This window comes from Tribolium castaneum, chromosome 1 (genome assembly GCF_031307605.1).
Source record: "Tribolium castaneum strain GA2 chromosome 1, icTriCast1.1, whole genome shotgun sequence".
NCBI lineage: Eukaryota > Metazoa > Arthropoda > Insecta > Coleoptera > Tenebrionidae > Tribolium > Tribolium castaneum.
The window spans coordinates 29,205,180-29,220,949 of NC_087394.1; the positions used below are offsets into that span (position 1 = coordinate 29,205,180).

The 15,770-nt window shown below is 38.0% G+C and overlaps 1 protein-coding gene and 2 long non-coding RNA genes across 4 annotated transcripts in view; 1 reads left to right on the forward strand and 2 right to left on the reverse strand.

Moving 5' to 3' along the window:
* Positions 1 to 43: 43 nt before the first annotated feature.
* Sesn (Sestrin) overlaps positions 44 to 15,770 on the reverse strand; it is a 164,717-nt gene continuing 148,990 nt past the window's right edge. For both annotated transcript variants that reach the window (XM_008192814.3, XM_008192815.3), the window contains exons 5-10: positions 4,113 to 4,283; positions 3,399 to 3,581; positions 3,110 to 3,344; positions 2,611 to 2,947; positions 1,875 to 2,169; positions 44 to 1,824 (exon numbers count right to left, since the gene is read on the reverse strand). In XM_008192814.3, the coding sequence (XP_008191036.2) occupies positions 1,735 to 1,824; positions 1,875 to 2,169; positions 2,611 to 2,947; positions 3,110 to 3,344; positions 3,399 to 3,581; positions 4,113 to 4,283 (1,311 nt within the window). In that variant the 3' untranslated portion in view covers positions 44 to 1,734. The remainder of the gene's footprint in view (positions 1,825 to 1,874; positions 2,170 to 2,610; positions 2,948 to 3,109; positions 3,345 to 3,398; positions 3,582 to 4,112; positions 4,284 to 15,770) is intronic.
* Positions 2,285 to 7,470, forward strand: LOC107397507 (uncharacterized). Its single transcript, XR_001574591.2, has 2 exons — positions 2,285 to 2,532; positions 7,274 to 7,470. It is a non-coding gene; the product is annotated as an uncharacterized LOC107397507 (long non-coding RNA).
* LOC135266259 (uncharacterized) lies at positions 7,273 to 15,506 on the reverse strand. The gene is made up of 2 exons (XR_010334163.1): positions 10,294 to 15,506; positions 7,273 to 10,242 (listed from the first exon to the last, which is right to left on the reverse strand). It is a non-coding gene; the product is annotated as an uncharacterized LOC135266259 (long non-coding RNA).

Below are 15,770 nucleotides of genomic sequence, written 5' to 3' on the forward strand. Positions count from 1 at the left end.
GGGTTTGGTGATTTGAGGGGTTGGGGTGATTAAAAGTCGGCGATAGCATGAAACTACTTTATTTGAAAGTGGATTAATTAAATTAAAACATCTCACTAAAGGTCTATGGTTAAACATCAACAAAACTTATTGAAGGTATTCAATTGAAACAATCTAAAATCTATTACACAGTAATCACATTAAGATAAATATCACAAATTGGAGAATACCCCACAACAACGTAACTGTGACATAACGAGGGATTTCATAACAGGCATTTGTTAAGGTCCATTCATAAAATTTTGACTGAAATACAATTTTGGGTGTGATTAATTTCCTGTAAAATGTGTGCAAAAATATTTGAATTTTATTGTTTTTCTCTCACTGTAATGACGTTATGAAATCCGTATTTTACACTCTTCCGATCATAATATATTTTGTACTTCTGCGTCAATTCACCTTTTTAATATAATATTTATAATTTGAAATCAACTTTTACAATATAAAAAATAGCAGAAGTTTGCAAGCGTGGAGGTAGATATGTAATAGCTTATGGCTTTCAGAGTCGGTTTATTACATATCTACCCGGCAAACAAATTTGTACAAACAAAAATTCGGTCAAATTGACAAAGCAATGAAAACAAACAGTGATATTGTTTCAAATAAATACAGAAATTGTAACATCACAGCATCATATTATTTCTAAATATACTTATAATTTTCAGAATTTGCAACGAAACGAAAAACATCAATCGGGTAAAATTTCTGTTTATGTTTTTAAGCAGCGAACAAACAGGTGAAGAATTTTTGTGGTGATGAACAGTTGGCGAAATTTGTTTGTTACTGTTTAATATAAACTATTAATATGGCAGTGAAAATATACTAAAATATGAATTCAATTCAAAATTATAATTAATACTGAGATCAAGACACGAAAATTTGGGATACAAGTAAAGAAAAGATGGTTTCCCCAATCATTTGTTGTCGCAACAAAATGACTGCATAATGCCTTACAATGTTACTCAAATACTAAGCGAAATCGGAAAACCTCGATTCAAATAATCCAGTCAGTCATTTATAAAAATTAATTTGAGAATATTATAAGCCTCCTTAACAGTATCGCAACATAAAAACTTACTTGACCAGATCCATACTTACAATATAAAATATTGGACAATAATTAACGTTTAAAAACAATAATTATATACACTGGTCGGAAGCCACAGATAAGTGAACGCAAAGATGTTAAACACAATTAAAAAATTAAGAGAGCAGTGATGTATAACTTCCATAACTCAGAAAATTTATATTTACACAATATAAATGTTATTATATATAGTATTCAAATTATTTACAAAGGTGGTCACATATTTAATATGTATGGTGCACAATACTTTTTTCTACCTTTACCGAAGTTTAATGCAAATTAGTAGAAAAAAGTCAATACAAAAATATCAACACATTACGAGTTGAATAATTGTTCGATTGATAATATACTTACCACATTAATTATATTCAAAAATGATCATGATAAATACAGTTTTACCACATGAAATCAATTTCTTAATATTACATAAATAACACATTTGAATCTTCAATAAAATAGGTTTTAAAAACAGACAACAATAAAATTAATATTTAAAACCACAGTATCCGTCATCTCAGCGTCTGTGCAATATAATAACATACAAATCCATACCCACATCCTCGATGGGCCGATGGACTGAAACTGTTTCCTTCCACGGGGGCGCTCCTTTAATTTGTCATGTAGCGGTTCACAGTCCTCAAGGCGTACAGCAGTTCCGCCTGCATCCGCGCCTCCAGGACCATCAGGTTCACGTGGACCTGCGCAAACACCCGTTAGATCGGCCCACGCGCCCCCATGAGTTACCCACCTTTTCGCTGTGCTTGAACTCCCTGAGAACCCTGTCGTAGTCCTTCTTCGTCACGCGCTCCGGGTAACAACAAGCGCTCTTAATGAACGTCTTCAGCGACCGCTCCAGGAGCTGGTTGATCTCCCCGTAGTCGTAGTCGTCGTGGCGGATCCCCAGCAGACACTGAATGTAGTTCCAGATGGCCCTGCGGAACCGCGACGTGTCCACGTCCGTGCGGCCCCCCATCGTGTAGTAAGTCAGGCTTTGTGCAGTCTTGAATTTGTCGTCCAGCAGGTTCCCCACGTCGTTATATAACCTGGAAAAAACAAAATTTTAATTGGCGGCACCGTAGACACTTCCACGCATTCACAACAACAAATTTCAATTATTTTCAATTTTTTCTGCAAACTTTTTTATTTATTATCTTCTAACAATAAATAAATATTCTGCGGCATCACTTATGGGCTTTTAAAAGGTGTATTGGGGAGAAAATTGCCTTTCCCGCGTACTGTCATAGTTGGCGAGCGTGACTGTGGTCAATGTTGGTACCATTTTTTCTTATTAAAATGTTTGTGTATGGTTTGAGTGGTTTTAGTGGTGAAAATTGTTGCTGGTGAGCCAAAAATGCAGTATTTTGACTTTGTGAAGCCGCAACGACTTTATTTTTGGAAGGATTTTGGTGAGTAGTGAATATTTATTGTATACTTGTTGCGGCAAGGGGTGGGTGAGACCTAACCTCACTTTTGCGTACGCTTACCTATTAACGAGGGAGTATCCGTGGTCGTTCCACGAATAGTCCTGTACCCTAAACGTGGGGAAGTCGGATTGCTCGTCCCTTTTGGCGAAATCTTGATATCCGAACTTCCCGTCTTCGATAAAACAACTAATATCCGCTGGAGTTTCTAACCGTTCGGCCCCTACCAATCCTAATTCGGCAGATTGCGTTTCAATATTTTCAAAACGTTTGGCTAATTCTACTGGGGTGCATTCTTCGTTCTGCTCGGAGAGTGTTTTCATGCGTTGCATGATGGTATTTATTCCTACTTCGGGTTCTGTGGGCGATGGAGGACCAACTTGAGAAGAATTTTTCCAGTCTGTAAGAGGGCAAAAACGTTGAATTCGAGTTTCACCAATCGTCGATTCAGTCGAGTCACGATTAGTCAGAATTACGTCCGCTTTTAGTTATCATTGTGATCATAAATAACAATCATCATGGTGTTGTTTTTGTTTCGTTAAAGTGGAGTCAAAGGCCTTACCTTCGGTTATATCGACAGTTGGTATATCTTTGGGATTAGTTTGATTCGTATTGCTGGGATGAGCCGAGCCTCTAGTTTCACCGGGCATTTGGTACTTGAATCCGCCGGCTTGATCCACCTCTTGGTTAACACCACAAGCGAACACAAACGAACACAGCGAATGAAAATGAGTCAATATGACTATAGCGTGTATGACTTCGGCCAAAGACCAGCTATCTTTTCCCTTAGTCAATTTCTGTAAAACAACAATTAGCAAGCAACCCTTACACTCCCCAAACCCGACCCTCACCTCAATATGAGACGTATTCAACAGCCAAGGTCTATGGGCTAGTATTTTATTGATATCGTAAAGGTTTTTTAACTTTGGTGGTATAGAACTAAGGCCTTTGAGCCAACTGTGATCGCCCCCCAACAGGAGAAATTCTTGCTTCTGGAGATTTATCAAATATCCACACTGATGTCGTCCTGCGGCCTGCAATCAAAACGAGTTTCCTGCTAATTAACTTGTACGATCAATTAAAGCTAATATCGCAAAAACGGGAACTTGTTCATGCAAGAAGTGGAAAATATTCGAGATAAAACCAGAGAAATGACTTGCAACAGCAGTAAATCTGACCGAGTTAAAAATTTTATGTCACGATTATTGAAATGAGTGAGGAACCGACTCGGAACGTTTATTAATAAACTTTCCGGTGGTCGTGACGAAACAAAGTGCAATGTGAGCACAGTTCAGCCTTGAAACATATTCTTAATGATTAATCAATCCTTCATCCCGGTTTTAGGTCACAAATAATAGAACAGAAATGAAAAAAATTATAGGAACCGGCGTTTAAAACCGGCTTTCGTCACCTGTTTCGTGATTTCTTGGGTCGATTAGGTTAATTTAAATCTCCTAATTTTAATATTTGGATTCGTTAACGCTTTTGGACTTTTGAATAATAAACGCCAGTTGGTGTGTCCGTTAAAGGGATAACGATCTTTGTCGATTTCTAATCAAACTTACCATTATTGCAATGTAATGCCTATAATGAAACGGAAGTGGTCCATCTCCTCGCAGTATGAAGTTTTGAGTCTTGAGAAAGTGGTCCAAATATGAGGTGTGATACCCCATTACCTGACTCACATGGTCCAATCTGTTGCTTTGTAGAAAGGCATCCACGAAGAGATTGTTCGTCTGTAAAAAAGAAAATCATTGTGAGAAAAATGCCTTTATAAATGGGATTTATTATATTTATCTGACGTTATGAAATAAGTTCATAATGTCAACATTTCAGTATGCAAAACAAGTTTTAGTAGATATATTAAATTTACATAATTTATACTGGTTGCATTACACCTTACAGCAACACGTGGCAAGTTTATTACGGTGTTTGTACCAAAAGAAAACTCAGGTATCAATTATAATTTTAATAAATTAATCTGGCGGTTAATTAAAGTGAGTTTTTACGATTTCTTAAAATTCGCGGCTGATTTTCAAGGGAAAAAGCGAATAACAGGTTAACCTCAGTCGCGCATTAATTTGTTTACGGGATTTTATAATTTCTCTTTACGGGGTAATAAATATTTAATTGTTTACAATCGAGGTAAGTACGAGAATGCATAAAATATGTTATGCTCCTTGCTGCTGGTAGCGAAACAATTACGCGATTTGCATTGTTGACAAATGCCCTGTCGCAATTTTTGCAATAAGGATTTCAATCTCAAATCAGAGGTAAACAACTGATTAGGCCTTGAAAGCAAACTGATAATGCAGCAAACACTCAAAAAATTGTCCGCTTCAAGCCAGACAAGATAATGCCCCTCTAATCTCGCTATTAATAACCCATGAAGAATTTATTAGATCAGGAGACCGGGAAACACGAGATAACGGGAATTTCGATCTGATTCGAAGAATTTAGGCCGAATGCAAATGCTACATGATACTCTACAGTGAGAACAATCTCCGTTTTAAGTGAAGAAAACAGGAAACGGAGAAAAAACTTCAAAGCAGAATTTTATCGCGGCGATAAAACAACGCGACTCGTACGACTATTATGCTAATATTGTCGTGGATTGTTACAATAAACAAAGGCGAAAAGTTACTTGGACGACAAGCACATTGATAATCGTTATCAATTTACACCACAACCAGTCCTATTACGGACTGCGATTAATTCAACAAAAAAGTCATTTCCTGCATTGCGATTAGGAAAAAATCTCGTGTCTGAAATTAACCGCGAAAGTGGGTTAAGTCCACAAACAGATCGAGGGTCCAAACGAAATAAACAGATTTACCACAATTCCCTCCCTTTTCATTCTTTTGGATATACTCCACTTCTAATTTAAACCGAAAACATGATTCATAATAAAGCCCTCGATTTATTTAAAGCGACACGAGCGGTGTCTTAATAAAGACGTGATTTAGGAGAGTTGTAGCCCTGGCTGACATTTCCCAAGTTTTCGGTGGTCCTAATTATTAAACACTAGTCCCAAATTCGCTATTAATTAGTGAACACAAGCGCGATGGCCCAACTTTGTAAACAAATTTATGTATACAGCACGATTTATTTTTTCAAGGATGTTGCATGCCCTGGTTCAGTCTCGATCGATGAGATTCTGTGGAAATTCACCCACTTTTCTCGGTTTTGAAGCGATAATTCCCAGATTATCGGCGATAAGATAAAATGCGAATTTCTGGAACAAGCGCGAAAATTCGATCCTGACGGATTTTAACCGAAATATCCTAGGGAAAAACAAAACAAAGCGTGATAACAATTAGGAAAGATTAAAATAGAAGTTATACGCTGAATTAGTCACGTCTACAAACTTCTGAATATTTTTTAAACTTCTGGAACAAACAAGTCGTTTATCACTAACTAGACTTGGGTAGGTGTACTTTTATCAAGTCGAGTCTTTGCTTTCAGTGATGAAGTCAAATGTGTTTATTATTTCTCAAAAATGGGTTTGGAGTACAGACAACCCTCTACGCACCCTTTCAGAGGGTTGCTTCCCGTGTTATAAATTATGCAAATGCCGCACCTACGGGAGCACTTGAAATTTAGTTATGCGCATTTATTTTTCTTTAATCTCCTCAGCCTTGAAATTCACACATGTTTACATAATTTTCGCACACATGTAACGTAAAAAAATCCGGATCCAGCTGTGGGTCGGTACATAAATTAAAATCAATTCCTTTGTTTACAACTCTCGAAATGGAACTATCGCTAATAAAAACCCGTCCGAGACCATCCGAGCTCATGAAAATTGGCCGGACATTATGGATAACGTATGTGTTTGTTGTTACTTTCCTTGCACACTTTTTACTTAACCCACATATCCAGCGAAGCGTGCGCTACTCTGCACTAATTATTCAAAAAGTCGAACAGAAAAGCTCGAACGTCAACAACAACAAATCGCAGTAAATGGGGGTTTGATAGCCGAGTTAATTTCCTAATTATTTCGTAGTTTGGCCGAATTAAGCGGGGACGTTGCGTGATAACAGCACCTAAATGTGCGGACTTTGCAGCTTTACAGGAACTCTACATAATTGGTCCGAGCTATTAAACCCATAACACGTGCCTCACCTGTGTGTGAGACTCCTTTTTGTGCTTACGCAGGACCCGAGCCTTACATCACTCATATGCCAATAACAGCAGCTCGACCCTACCCGGAATTAACCGGAGCCAAAGCAAATCACTCCCCGGAAACTGATTAAAGACATTTCTGCACGCAGTTCTTTCACGGACGGCCTTTTCAGGCTTATGAGAGAAAATGCATGTTTTCATTTATGGGCCCAGTGTAGGCAACTATACCTCCTCCATGAATAAAATTGGCCCTGGGCTGGTCCTAGGGCCCCTATATGTTCTCGAGTCGCTTTGTTGGAGCCAATAAAAGCGAAAAGTTTGCGAAGAAAAACTAGAGAGTTTTATTGGTCATTTAGTTTGATGTTGTTTTTATAGATTTTTTAAGCGACTTTGCCGAGTTTAATATGGGAGAAAGTTGATATTAGGGGTTGGAGTGCGTATGCGTTATTGTCGCATTTCACGTTTTCAGTCGGGGATGTTTGTTTTAACGTTGTTAAAAATGGCAGATTTTGGGAACAATACCGAATACGTGAAAGGGTGAATCAATTAATTCATGGCAGAATTGTTCACAATGAGTCCATTGTGTAATTCAATGTTGCAGGAATCTACAGCATACAATGAAGACATGATGGAATTCAAGGGAAGGGAGTGACAATGCTACTACCTTCCGCCTTCGACGCTGCTTTAGAACAAATAAAAACTCTTAATCGAATCCGGTAATGGGGTTGAATGCTGTCATTATGTTATGTTGGGGCGTCATAGCCGGCTGCTTTTAACTGAATAAATTTATCGAATTAATTTACTCGAGTCTTCGTGTTTATTTTCGAACGACGGGGCGTAGAAAAAAATCGCGTATTTGCATTGTGATCTTCAAATATTTATACACGTGTCGTTTTTTTCGCGTTTTATCGTGCTCTTGCACATTTATCGCATTTTGACTCTCGGATTTTCAACGCACCATTACACCTCTAGTGGGTTCCTATTACCGTTGCAAAAAACACACAGCAACATAATTAATAGACAGACGAGAAAGTTGTTTTGTGTACACAGGAAACTGCTTTATTCACAAACACAGGTATTTGCAAATTAATGATTATTTCAGAAATGTGTAAATAATAAATAAGTCTGTGAATATAAAACGAGGACTGTAAAAAATAACGGGTTCTCATTTTCCACCTCTCGCATTTTATCAGTCTGTCGTAATTACGAAAAAATTCATCGAAATTTATACCTTTCGATGGAAGATCACTCGATTTTCCACTCGAAGCGACTTTTAGAAGGGTCGACACATGATTCATAATATATTCAAAATTCGATCGTAAATTTCAAGGGGAGAACGCAAGGGGAGCGAAAGGCGTCCAACGATACGGAATCGTTATCAACTAACCACCCGACGACCTTAATTTCATAAAAATATCTCACTCGAGCAAACAATTTCGTGCAAAACAGATCCGTTTTGGGTTTTTTACGTCAAAAAGCGATGCAACTTTACAAAATTGGTTCAAAGTTCTTGCAAAGTCGGCTGATAAGGAGTCATCGGCTTTTCTCTTGATTTTTCTTTGTCTCCCGGCTATCACTATTTACTTAGACTGGTTTACTATCTCATTTTTGAGAGTGAATTTGTTTACAATAATTACCGAGATAAACTATAATTATCTCCGGGCTGTTACGTAACTTTTAATTATCGAGCACCTAAATAATAAAATCATCCCGTACCTGCCTCGCACGGTCGCCTCAAATTTAATTATTTAGTCGATAAACCCTCGCCTCACACGACCAGAGGAGGAAGATTGCGTCCCATAAAGTCCTTCTACTGGTTGAACAAACACATTAACGTCAGATTATATAATACGATTGACCTAAATATATTATCTGAATAAACGTTCGGAGAGCGTTTGATAAAAATATTACGCTTATGTTTGGACCCGATTAAAATTCAAGAATCGGTCGAGATACAGGAATTTTTAAAAGCTACGACTCCCATCGAGACACGGGCTATTTTCGGAGCTACAGGACCAAAATTACCGCAGGAAGCGACTGATAATAGCCGAAATATCTACCTGCCATATTTATGCTCCCTTATCACGACAACCCTAATGCATCCGAATTTTATATTCGGATGAAAACAGTTCAATTTAGATGACAGACTTGCTTGTTTGCTGACGATATTTTAATAACGATAATCACTCAAAACACACTTATCATTAGCGATAAGGCCTTATAATGCAAAGCAGCATTTATTAAAACTGATTTATGATTAAAAATCTAGCCCCACTGATTAGGCACAAGTGCAGAGGCTGTTGTTACTAGGGGAAATTTCGTTAGAGAAATAACACGTAACAGGAGTCCTTCAAGGTGTTTTCTGGCCATCGTCAAATGTTTTTCGACAAAGTAAACACAAAGATAAAAGGGAACTCATGTTGGATGTGTCTGAAATTGATTGACAAGGCTAATTACTCAAAAATCGAGATTAGTTACACGTAAAACTAGAAATAGACAGATATCTGTCTTTGAAAAAATTGATTTTCAAGTGACTTCAAGTTGAATTAATCGTAAACCCTCTCAGGCGCACGCAACTGTCACGCTTGAGTATCAGGGAAATATTTGTTGGGAAAGGATCAAAGTTTGGGTTTCATGACGTAAAAAGGTGACCTGTAACAAAGGCGTTTTGCACTAACCTAGGTATAGATATGCTATCTATTATTTTAGAGTACTGATTATCGTGAATATCTTATACCGGTAAAAAAATAGTCACAATGAACATACAAATTTGATAAAATATCCAAGGCCAAGATTAAATTTCGAAACTCCAAAAATTACTGTTTTGTTGGCGGTGCGTTTTGAAAAAGTAAAACAACACGTAACAGCTCGTAATCCACCCAATTGAAAGCTCTTGATGCTGGAACATAAACAGGCCCAGATGCGGCCCCATAAACCCGTCTCATATTTTTAATAAGGGTCCAGACCGCGTCTGCATCCCGATCGATCCGGAGCCACATACCATCCACCCTGTAACCGGCCCAAGTGAACGACCCATGGAGTGGTCCACGGCCAGACGTTATGGTAAGTTTCTGGGCGCCGGTTACGGTGTGGGTTGACGATTTGAATTTACGACTGTGACCTCTCCGGTCCGGACAAGGGCCCAGTTTTACTCGAATAGTACGTGATGATGAAATGCTACTTTCGATTCCGTGTTCACCTCGCCAACTAAAAAGGATGGCTAATAAGGCTTGAATAAATAAGTCGATGGAGACAGCGCCGGAAATTTTAATGGTACTTTAATATTCGATTATGTAAAGTGGCAGCCAGGACTGGGGAGCGGTCCAGCGGGCTTTGTTTTGAGCGACGCGTTTTGTTAATTAAAATATGTCAACTCATTAAAATCTTTGTTGGCTGAATTTCACCAAAGTGGAGCGTGAAGATTACGTCCGAGATTCGAGAAGAACGATACATCTTGGCTCGTTAAGGGACGATTTAAATTTCATGTGCTGGAAGGGATTTGCATGCGGCTACATATTCATTTCACCTTCACCCCTCGCGGGCTGTCGCCACCATTGTCTTCGCCCTTCCCTGTGATAAATTATTAAATAACTATTGTTTGATTCACCCACTGCTAATTACTGTGTGACGGATCGCTTGAACTTTACTGCGTAAACAAAACTCGAATGAAAGAAGGAAAGTTGAGGCAGGAGAAGCCCGATACCAGCCATGGCAACGCAACAATCCCGACTTGAATGGCAATATAATTTCTCCAAAGGTATTTTCGAATCGTGCCTTACAAGACATGAAATTATTAGCGGCTCCGTACGAAATAAGAAGGCCCAAATAAGGAATGTATAACGCTAATGACATCCCATTGTGCGATAAATCTGACATGGCCCTGAACGCTGTTATTTCCTACAATGGGACAAGTCGACAATTAATTGCTTATCAACGCAACAAGGACTCTACATATCAACAAGTATCGACATGAAGCCGCTTCCAAACTGACGGTAAACAACATCCCTGCTTTGCACATTTTCATTCTTTCGCAAATAAACGACAAGATACAGGAGACGTGACGGCATAAATGTGTCAACACCAGAAGCATCAGAGGTAAACAACACATTATTTTCATAAGGCATCGGTCAAGGACTCGGATTGCATGCGAACGGTATCATTATCTGCACAATCGCTGAAACCGCTTTTTAGAAAAGTGGCTAAAAAACCACTTTCACTTCGCTCAAATCAGGCCTAATACTAATAAGCATACAAATTGCACATTTTTAGGCCGATATTGACATTAATTTTTCTCGCAGTCTGGGTCACAAATCTAGAGATAATTATCATACAAGTTTGGATTGTGACCATCACCTGTCAGGTGCTAAATTTTTAAATTTCATACAAAGTTACCAAAATAGAAGTAAAAACTGATCTCTTGTTGCTTTAGATAATTCCGAGTTTCCCTTTAATGAAATTGCCTCATTAAAAGCTTTTGATGCTTTAGAGCCCTTGTGGATAGATAATAGGAGCAAAAGTGGTTTGAATAACAGACTCGCTCTCGACCTTTGATAATCTCTCCATGATTTTTAGGAATATATCGGGAAGTTATGAATGCACTGACGAAATCGTTGAACTTCACGTTATTGCGTCCACTATTGTGCAATTTTTTTCAAGTTTTGTTTTGTTAAATTCCAACAAACATTGGATAGTAAAAGTAAAATAGTAAAACAAAAATTTCATTGATAAGCCAAACACGTTTGCAACATTTGATATTATGCAAAATTAGTAAATGGCAATTTATATTCAGGAGTTGTTAATTCTACTATTGGCACCAATGTGTGCAAAAACAGCGCTAGGATTGGCTTCTGATAATTGAAAAAGTCGAGTAGTAATTTAATCGGTCACCGCACTTGGTGACTTGAATCTTCCTATTTTGCAATTGACCTTTGGTTTAAACAAATACATTTTTAAAGCATTAGCGTTCTAATTACTTTTTTGTGTAACATCAAATTGTCAATATTTGAGTAAATAAGCCGATTTTATTTATGTTTCCTTATCCTTGTACAAGTTTTGGCGTGAAATCATGAAATAGCCTTGAAGTTGGTTGGCTTCCTGATTTAAAATTCTCTAGTCCAAAAGTTCCAGTGCTGAAAGATGTTTTTCTGTTCGTGATTCATTTCAATTTAATAGTGGGTCCTTTGTGGTGAGGGTGTCCGGAGAAAAACGATCCAATTATCAAGTGAACGATGAAGAGTCATTTCTTTTTTATTAACTATACCTAATCGCGCTGTCTGCTTTTAGTGGCCGTTCATTCCGACTTTATTAACGAAAGAAGGGCAAATGAAAACAGAGTGTTTCGGGGGTGGGTTTCCGGATCTTATCACAATAACTTGAAAGGTCAACAAACTGTCGGTAAAATTTACGGCGAATTTCCTTGCGACATTCTGGTCCTCCCTTCGAGTCAAAAGTCGTTTCACAATAAGGTCGAAGTGAAATTTAACACTGCCGGTTCTTAGGAGGAGACTAATCCTTTTCCGGCAAAAGTTGGCTGCGCTAGTATAGTAGGCGAGAACGTAAGCCGATAGCATCTTGTTTTACTATGCCTTCCCTAACCTACTTGATGAGATTAGTTTTAAAGGGATATATTGCTTAATAGCACTGGATAAACTGACTCAATTTCGTACTACTTAATCCGATAATAGACTGATTTACATTAATGACTTGTGAAATTACTCTGTCATGTTTTCGGTTCACATTAAGACCGTGCCCTCTCTAGATATGTTCTTCATATGTATGATCACAGACCCGGCTTAATTACAAATGCCTTCAAAGCAAAGCAAACATATTAACAGAATAATCAAAACGATTGCCTTTTCGATTAACTCAAATACTCGTAACTCGGCGGTGATTACATTTTCGCACCAAAAATGCTGTTATTGTTTTCATGTTTGTTTCGTGTTGTTTTCACAATACATTACAAAGTAGAGAATTTTATTTTCCACCAACCGTTCTAGCGGCGTAGGTGTTTTTATTAGGCGCAATTACACACATTTCGCGTTAAGGCACCGATAAGCAACAGCCAAACGTTCCTTATCTGCCTCTAAAATGGCATCTATTTACCATAAAAGAGAAACTTCGCCACAAATCTAAACAGGTACAAGAAAATTCTTAAATGTCAACCAGATTTCCTCCGGATAGCAACTTTTCTCTCAGAATCAGGTTGAAGTGATGAAAGCCGGCACAAAGGGACTCAATTCGATTAGAAATCAGATTTTTCATAGCGGTCATTACCGCTCGGCGTGGAATCGGTCCAAAACTCCCACAATCTGCGATTTCAGCTAAAACTTCGCCCCTTGACGATATTTCGGGACCACGGAAGTCCTTCTAATTTTAGAACTGAAATATTTACGCCCCGAGACAATTTATTAGTGACAATTACTCGCTCATCAGATGTCGCTAATTGGCGAACTTTGATAAACAAACTTTGAAAACGCACTGATAAGCCCTCATTGCACGAATCCGTCTCGGTTTTTATCAGTCGTTTTTGTGACTGTTGAGCAGATGTGGAGGCACATCTGTTTGTCATCGCTCGAAAAACGACTGTGGCAATATTATTGACTCAAAGTTTCGATTAAAACGATTAAAAACCGCGACCCCCGCTGTGTTTGTGGACATGGACAGGAATCGAATAATTCGTATAATTTCATTATTTTCCAATCTCTATGGCTTTGTGTTTACAAAGAGATTAAATTACAAGTTGTTTGCTTACATCCTTGCGCTACGACCTGCATTTTTCCACCCACCCTCCGTTATTAAAACATAGCTGAGACTACACCGAAAGAATTCGATTAAAGCCAAGAAACGTAAAATAAAAATATTACCGCTTCGTATCATAAGCAATAAAATCAACCGGACGAAATCGATAAGCGAGCGACTGGGGAGGACCCATCAAATGACCCAAGACCATTTTCGATGGCCTTGAAAAGGGAACGGAGACTTAACGACCCATCGCGGTCGACACTCCCCCGACACGCCAGTGGCGTAACAAGGATTTTTAATTGCAGTGTTACACAACAAGCTCGAAAGTGTCGTCAATTATACAATTAAAACGCTACACGGGCGAGACAGTGCTGCTCACTGCATTCTGATTGTAAATCTGCGAATTGCTTTACCAGGCGAAATTTTAATTTTAATCACTCTGGTGATTCTGGCACTCCAATTTTCTTGTTCCCACAGCATGATAAACATACGTACACAGTGTGGAATATGATAAGTCTCATTATGTTTGTTACTTAAGTATCTTGTTGCTTGAAAAAATAACAATGTTATCGTGCAAATTTTAAACAAACATACACGTAACTGCTGCATTCATGTGTTACAAAAAAAAAACAAAAATCCTGGAATTTCTCCACAGAAAATGAAAAATATTACGGGTTTTATGGCGCAAGTTAAACACATACTAGTATTTAAAATTAAAATCACTGTGTTACAGTGTTTTTATTACTTTTAAAAATCTTTTATTTCATGGAACATTTGTACTCGTATACAGAGTTCGGCAAAAGTACGGAACCAAGCGTTTTGTACCTACATTACGAAAAAAAATAGAACATCAAGTACTTTAAAAATGTGATCATTTTTCACATTTTTTGATCGTTTTTTTTTTTTTTGGTAAAAGATTCTGCCCTAAAGTTACTTCTAATTAAATCTATTTGTAACGATTTAATAAGTATATTTTTTGTAATTTTTTAAGCAGAATGAGATATATTTTTTAATTATGAACGAATATATTTTACTTTTTCATTTGTTCTATGGCCTATAGTAGATGTTCAAGGGGGTCCTTTATTTTTGCTGATTTTTTCTTCAACTCATTTTAAAATGAGAATTACATATTCTTGACGAGTGTAGAGGTTTGTTTGAACTATTAAACACAAAAACTGTAATTAATAACTGATGTTGTTATTCTTCAAACATAACTTGTAATTTCTAGCTGATCCAGCGATCGTAGGGAGGTATTCTTAAAATTCTTTTAAAAATCTAATAACGTCGTCCGGTTCAAAGATTTTTAATTTTTTAGTTTCGTACTCAGTTTCTTCAGCAGTGTATTTACTAGTCTGCTGTATCTGCAAATACATAATTAATTTCATTAAATTTGTATGACATTGAGTCATAATTTTCATTTATAATGTGGCGTTCAGCATTTTTTCGTGATATTCAAGTATTTTGGCGAAATTATTAATGATCATAATGTCAAACTATAGGTACAACTTATAACGGCCGTGGCCGATATATGACGAATCATGAAGTATTTCTTGGTTTTTCTGTGAGTAAAACTATCATACGATAAAGTTGCGCTATAGACTCGCGGATTTAACCCACTCGCAGCTGCGGTCGTCGTGAATTAAGAATTCTCTCATTATAAAAAATTTACAAGTGGTAATTAATTATTATTTTTCCCTTTGGCTACGCCACTGCCGCTGACGATCGCCTTCTAGTGGGTGCTTTTTTAATCGCTTCAGTGGGATCGCACGTCCAATGTGTATTCGTGTCAGGTCAGGTCATCGCTCGCAAGCTATTGTTTGGTCATTTCGCTTCTCCCGTTTTTTCGCCATCGAAATTAGATCAAATGTCACGGTTAATGTGTGTGACCCACATCTCGGCGTTGAAATTAACCGTGAAATCGCGAGCCGCGATCTAATAATCGCTAAAAGTGCGGATAATCATCGCGGATTAGCTTCTAAGCCGGTGAGTGGGCCCGAAGAAGTGGAGGATTTTTTTAACCATCACCGGTTTGAAACCGGTTTCCCGTATGAAAACAAAATCGTAAATAAAGTAACAAGTCCCGGTGATTTTTCGCTTACATTCTGCGGGATCTGACCCATGGTTGTCCCTTCGTGGACCGGTCCGAGGCTGTGCTTGGCTACCGGAATTTTGGCAGTTGTCCGACCTCAGCGTCTAAACCCTTGGCGCGGGGGTGAAATCTCCGGGCACACTCCACTCGAATGTCATCAACACAAAACAAAACAAAGTCGGTGGTTTTTGTTTCGGGTACACCCACTAGGACACAACGGGAGTTAATCGTCCGGAATTAATTTTCGGGGAAAAGTGACTCGATTTAT